The sequence below is a fragment of the Argentina anserina genome, chromosome 2, assembly GCF_933775445.1.
Source record: "Argentina anserina chromosome 2, drPotAnse1.1, whole genome shotgun sequence".
NCBI classification, from domain to species: Eukaryota; Viridiplantae; Streptophyta; class Magnoliopsida; order Rosales; family Rosaceae; genus Argentina; species Argentina anserina.
Genome location: NC_065873.1, coordinates 17,069,487 through 17,076,508, shown reverse-complemented (window position 1 = coordinate 17,076,508; position 7,022 = coordinate 17,069,487). Strand labels below are relative to the sequence as shown.

The 7,022-nt window shown below is 37.6% G+C and overlaps 1 protein-coding gene across 1 annotated transcript; it reads right to left on the bottom strand.

Moving 5' to 3' along the window:
• Window positions 1-3,619: 3,619 nt before the first annotated feature.
• LOC126782741 (cytochrome P450 CYP82D47-like) lies at window positions 3,620-5,368 on the bottom strand. The gene is made up of 2 exons (XM_050508051.1): window positions 4,424-5,368; window positions 3,620-4,346 (listed from the first exon to the last, which is right to left on the bottom strand). Exons 1-2 carry the CDS (start codon window positions 5,366-5,368, stop codon window positions 3,720-3,722), a joined length of 1,572 nt encoding a protein of 523 aa, XP_050364008.1. The 3' UTR covers window positions 3,620-3,719.
• Between the last annotated feature and the right edge of the window lie 1,654 nt (window positions 5,369-7,022).

The window sequence follows — 7,022 nt, the reverse complement described above, 5'->3', positions numbered from 1 at the left end:
GCTTTTTGTTTGTAGAGTCTAGTCAGTATATTGATCTAGTCTGTTGATATTTGGAAGGTCCTATTATGCATCACTGATTTGGAAAATTGAAAAGAATGATCTATGCTGATTATTGGATTTGGACCCGCTATTCAACTTTGGGTTCGCACCGAAATGTCAAATTTACTTACAGATCGAACCAAACAAATATAGGCCGGTCGAACGATTTGGACGCAAGTAGGATAGCCATCGAGATGGGAGATGGATACAAATACAATTAATTGATGAATTGAATATGAATACGACATTGACGGACGGTTTAGAAGATAAGACCTAATAATATGATAGTTTTAAAAGTATATTCAACTTAATTCTCAGTAGTCGTCTATACTTCATGTATCATTCTTAAAATTTTACTAAGATAAAAATGAAATATATATAATATAAATGTGTACGTAAACAAACATATATTTCATACCCCTTAATGCCAATGCCATGTAACTAGCAAACGCGCGTAATTACTGAAGTTTTTTTCATGAATCATGAGTGTTGAAACTTGAAAGTCCCAAAACAAAACACATGCGACGTGAGGATTGTGTGAGGATACCACCAATACAAAGTATAAAAACGAATTGAAAATGAAGAAAGCATGAGGCCTTTATTTATTAAGCGCATACTAGTGGATAAAGTTCAAAGTACAACCCAATTTAGGTGCATATCTATCCGGTTAGTTTGTCTGATTTATGTTAAGAGAAAATTTTAAGAAGAGTACATGAGATATGAGCCACTGAGAATTGAGGGGAATTTACTAACCAAAACATCGTAATGGTGTCTGAGGTTATAATATATATCTAAGTTAAGTACACACCGTTAGAAACACTGTTAGTGTCATGTAATTATATACTTATTAGAAGGGCTATTCAGAACTTGACCATCTCTTCATCTCCGGCCACCCTTCATTTGAATTGTTCAATCCTATGATTCCTATCTCTTTTCTCTTCCTCCCCGGTCCGTCCGAGCCACCATCCTCCATTATTCAATCATTAATATTTACAAAACCCCAAACTAATTTTCCTCTTCAAAACTCGAGAAGTCATGAACCCAGGAAAACCTTTGTGTTTTCTTCCTCCTCTTCCTCTCTTGCAACTTTGACTTGGTAACAGGTTCGATCTCCACTTCGACAACCCAAATGCAGCCATGTGTGTCTTAATATGGAGAGCTTCAATTCAATCGAGGCTGCCAACCCGATTGACTAAGATACTCACTTGGAGAGTCGGTAACAATGATGAAAATGGACAGACATTCGACAAGAGAATCATAGCCCAAATTGAAGTACTAAAGAGTGTGTAAGAAGAGATGAATTCGTTCTTATATATTTTGAGTGGGTTGTGGCGGTTTAACCGAGAGTCCTGATCATGTGGTAATGTGGGCAATGGTGGACTGGAAAAGATAAGTTTTTGATACAGGGTGGGAGGATATGATTACTGGGATTTTGGGAATAGGGAAACTTTTGTGTGTATTGCAACAATCATATTGAAGATGCGATTTTGCCCTTAGCAATTAGACGGGAAACATTCAAATTAACGGAATAATTGACAATATGTACTGAATTTAGAACGAGTTTGTAACCTCATGCACCATTATGATTGTCTAAGAAGTAAAGTCAACTTAATTCTCAATGACTCAAACCTAATGTACTCATATTAAAATTTTGCCTTATGTTAATCCCACTACTCTTCTATATCAAGATGAGCAATTTGGGATTCTAACTCTTGAGCATCCTTGTAATTCTTCTCCATGAATATTCTGGTAGTGGTGCTCAATTGAGATGAAAATTTCTGAAATAGATTACCTCTATGTGGCTCTATATCATGAATTAAAGCAAATTAATTACAAGGGGAAGGAAGAAACCCATGGATCTTGAAGACACCCAATATGAAGAGGAGAATGTTTAGAGGCTCCATTTGGAAGCAAGAAGTCGATGAAATTGAGAAGCCCCAATCTGGGTTCAAAAAGCTACGATTTCAATTGATATAGTGGCCAATTCGGTTTTGGGGTTGGGATTGAAACCCGAGAATGATCCAATCTTGGTTTGGAGGAAAGGTGGTGCGGAGGAATTATGAAGATACGAGGTGCATGGTTGGATTGGAGATCGGAGAGTCGCAAGTGGTGGAGGTGAGGGAAAGAGTTACAGAAAGAGATCGAATGCTGGGAAGGCATAGAGAGAAGAAAAAAAAAACCACTTTACCCTCTAAAAAATCAAAAGAAACATGAAACTAACAGTGTTATTAACGGTGTGTACCAAAACAAGTCGGATTTTGTTAGATCATGTACCAATGTCATGGTTTTAAAAGCTCAATCACGTTAATTTTCAGTGAATGAAAATTTATCTTTATAGAAAATACTTTGCATGCATGAGTTTGTATTTGAGAAAAAAAATTACATTATATTAGTTGGTTATACATTTGTATATACATATGTTATGTGCAACAATTCACGTTTGGACGATATCAAACGTGAGATGTAAGAATAGGAATGAGAAAGTTATTTCGTTTAGTTAATTAGATATCATATCATCATTAAAGAATGCACATGTACACCAGTTTATTTGTAATCCTTACATCATTCCTTTGCTTTCATTTTACAGTTTCTTACCGTTTTCTCCCATGCACAATTTTTTACTTTCAGAAATTGAATAAAAATATGATTAATGGATCAAGGCTCAGAGCAGTCCCACCGGTGCTTCTTTAGAAAATGATTAATGATTTAAAAAAAATCGTTTTAAAACTTAATTTGTCTCGATTGTAATTAAGCACCATGATTTTTCTAATAAAATTGAGATGCCATGATTTTTGTAGTTCACTGATGATGAAGGCAAAAGAAGAGTAAGGTTGTGTTAACAACCGTGACACATACAGTAAGGTGTCATACATCCTCCGAAAAGCTATCACCTGGAGTATTCTTTGTAACCCAAAACATAAACTGGCTGTAATTTGACCACCACAAACAAAACCATAGAGATGATATCTGACTGCAGATACTCTCAATAACTCTATAGTAAATGTTACGCAAGAAAATTATTATCCTGATACATGCATTATGGGAGTTTTTCCAATGAACACCATCTTATTGAAGACTAGTTCATGATCAAAGACTTAATTGTTAATTAGATATATTTTTCTATTATATTTTTTCATCTCAACCGTTTAGATTTTTGGTCTATATAAGTAGATTATTTGTACAAAATTTCAACTAATTTGATAATGATTAAGGTATCAAAGTAGATCAGATTAGTGAACGAACCAAATTGTCAAACATGAACCATTCAAGTTCATAATGAGTAAATCACATTATGAATGTCTTAACGATTTTCAATTTGAACAAAAATTTATAAGGATGATCTACTCATATATATCTCTAAACAAAACGGTCGAGATCTGACTATAAGATCGAAAAGTAAGTGAATCTCTTTAGTGCTCAACTAGTCCTCAACAAGATGGTCTTCATTATTGGAAAACTCGCATTATTGTGTGTTACAAACAGTACTATGTTGTAGGTCGAATGAATTTGTAAAGTAATACATGCAGTTGTTCTAAATATTTAAAAAAAAAACATAGAAGCTATAATAAGTGCCAACAAACACTAGATGACCAAGCAGTGATCACAATTCTAGCTACACCTCGACCTTAACTTTTCTTTTAAAGCATGCATGGTAGCATAGTACTGATCTCAATTGCTACCTATTGTGGATATAATTCAAAAGCCAAACGTGGTTTTAAGACAATTTCTAGGTCGGTTGCCCTTGGCATACTAATTCCAAATCCTTCAGTCATATCCACTGGCTTGTCCAGTGGCGTTGCCAATTCAAACCCTTGAATCAACCTCGCAACAGTCAAATGAACAACTTGAAATGCAAAGGTAATACCTGGGCAAACTCTTCTTCCAGACCCAAAAGGAATAAACTCAAAATGATGACCTGAAGCGTCTACGCCTGCATGGCTTGTAAGAAATCTTTCTGGGGAAAAGACTTCTGGGTTTGGCCACACACTTGGATTCCTATGAAGCTTCCATATATTCACATACAAATGCGTACCTTTTGGAATGTGGAAGCCTCCAACTTTGCAGTCCTCCATTGCTTCATGAGGAAGAGCGAGTGGAGATGGTGGGTACAGACGCAGTGCTTCTTTGACAATGGCCTGGAGGTACACCAGGTTTTTAATGTCAGTATCTGCCACCCATCTCTTCCTGCCAACCCTTTGATCTAACTCTTCTTGTGCTATCTTTAAGGTATGTCTGTTGTTTAGTAGTAAAGAGAGGATCCATGTCAAGCTGGTTGCAGTGGTTTCTGAACCAGCAAAGACGAGAGTCTGCAACATTAAGATCATAAGCTTGTAATGCGAATCGGATCAGCTAAGGCTTGAAACATTTAAAAAAAAAAACATACAATTGCTGTTGATTTGATAATAGTATCCTTAGTATGGCCAGCCATAGAACCGTTTTCGATCTCAGCCAGCAGGACATCAATGAAATCCTGCTCCTGGTTGCTTAAGTCACTCTTCTGCTTCTTTGTATGATGTTCTTCAACCCAACTTGTCGTCAAAGAGTCTAGTTGGCGACCTATATTCTTCATTCTTTTCAATTGACCGGTGAAATCTATCGACTCTGGAAACCTAATTACATCAGAAAGAACTGGCCGTCCGGCTGTATGCATAAAGTCCTTAATAGTGTTTCTAATCCTCTTTTCCTCTTCACCAAATTCATCGCTTTCGCTACCAAAGTATTTCTTCCCAGCGATAATTTTAGTGATCACGTTCAATGTCAGGTGCTCAATCAACTCACTGATCATCACCTTGCTTGCAGCATCATGTCCTTTGTTTTTGCAAAGTGAATACAACCCTTTAACAAAAGCATCAACCTCAGAGATGTGTACGTGTTTCAGAGTCTCTAGCCTAGGACTAGAGAGCAACTCCCTCACGACCAACTTTCTAATGTCACGCCAATATTTTCCATACGGGGAGAGCGCGAATACGGCATAGTTGAAACCAAGGTGTTTTCCCATTGCAGAAGCTGGTCTAGTGGCGAAAACTCTGTCGTTGGTAGTGAAACATTCCTTGACGGCTTCGTAGTTGTTGATCACCAGGGTACGGTGCCTGCCGAGCCATATAGTAAAGATTGGACCATACTTGTCAGCCATCGTCGCTAAGGTTCGGTGAAGTGGGTTTTGGCCACCTACTTGATGGAGGTGACCTATAATTGGCAGGGCGCCATAGGGTTCCGGTGACATCGTGAGACCCTTGATTTTGTGTTTTTGAAATCTCACCCTCCATAGGAACAAGAAAAGCAGAACTAAAATTCCAGTAATGGCTAGTAGATGAGAAAGAAACTCCATCTGATCCTGGCTTAATCTTATCCTCTTTCCCATCATAAAGAAAACCCGGACTAATTATACAGAAACTATTCGTCGCCAGAGTTTACTCAGTCCCCTATTAATTTTAAATCATTGATCAGGAAAATTGAAAGAACAGTATGCAATTATTGGACCCGCTATTCAACTTTGGGTGATCATCTTACTTCCACGGCACAGAGACATGTTATGAAATTGACTTACAGAACCATATAAATTAATTAATCATGTTTAAACTTTCATTGATGTGTACTTAAGGTGGTAGATACAGAAGATAAAATTGTGATAATATGGGTAGGGCACAAGATGGTAAAGAAGATACATGAATCAGTGATGTGTAAGGTGGTACAGAAGATAACATTGATTGATCATTGATAAAGGTAGGGTTCTGATCACCTTGTCAGCAGTTGAGCATCAGTTGGCGCTCAACTGCCGTCTGATCTGGCTAAACAGTAGCCGGTCGGTCAGATCAGACGGCAGTTGAGCGCCACCTGATGCTCAAATGCTGACCAGGGGAACGGGGCTGGATAAGGGTAGGGCACAGGCTGTATGATCCGTATTGAGATGGTATAGAAGATATATATAACATTCTCTTAGTAATGCACTCCACCAATATGATTGATATAAAGTCCTCTTGTTTTCATGATCTTCATTTCACGTAACGAAATGCGTTTTCACTCATGTACTGATAGTATCTCACACTTATTAATGGACGTACGTTGTAGATGTTTATATATGAGTTTTAACTTTTAAGTACGTCTTTTAACCTACAATTCATGAAATTAACCATTTTTATTTTGAAGATGAAATTATTCAATTATATGCGCACCCAAAATTTACGTATCCGCCTGCCGAGCTAGTAGAGGGCTTGAAGGGGCCGTGACAACCCCAGTCGCTGTCATAGTTTCGTACAAGCTAACATATATTATAGTTTATAGGAAGAAACGTTGACGTTTCTACTTGTTGTCCCCCTTGTGTAATGTAATTGTTTGAAGATAAACCTTGTAATTACTAAGTGGGACTTTGATGCTAGATTTAATGGGATCAACCCTCCGTCCGGTAGAATTAAAGTGAATATTGATGGGAGTTATAGGCCGGATTTGGGTGATGGTGGTGTAGGGGTGATAACTCGTGATGATCAAGGGAAGTGTTTGTTTGCGTTTGCTAGGCACTTCCAACATGCTATTTCAGCTTATCACATGGAGGTTGAGGCTTGTAAAACATGTCTTCTCTTGGTTTCTCATCAAGGGTTGGATAACTTTATACTTGAAAGTGATTGCTCACTGATGGTATATGTTTTACAACAAAACATCGAAGAAATGCCGGAGACAGGGCGGCTTTTGGGGGATTCCAAGTACTACGTACCTTACGTTTTTAATTATGTGTTGATTTCACATGTTTTCACGGAAGTAAATGGTGTGGCTAATCGGCTTGCACATCTTGCTAGTTCTAGATCTCTAGATGAGGTTTGGTTTGATGAGGCACATTTGTCATTCAGGATATACTCTATGAGGATTGCAATAATATCCAAAATGCAGTGCGAGGTCAAGGTTTTATGTCTCCTTGTCGTAAAATCTTATTTTAAATTTAATAAATAGAACCGGGAGTGGGGATGCGTCTACCAACTAGGTTGAGTTCC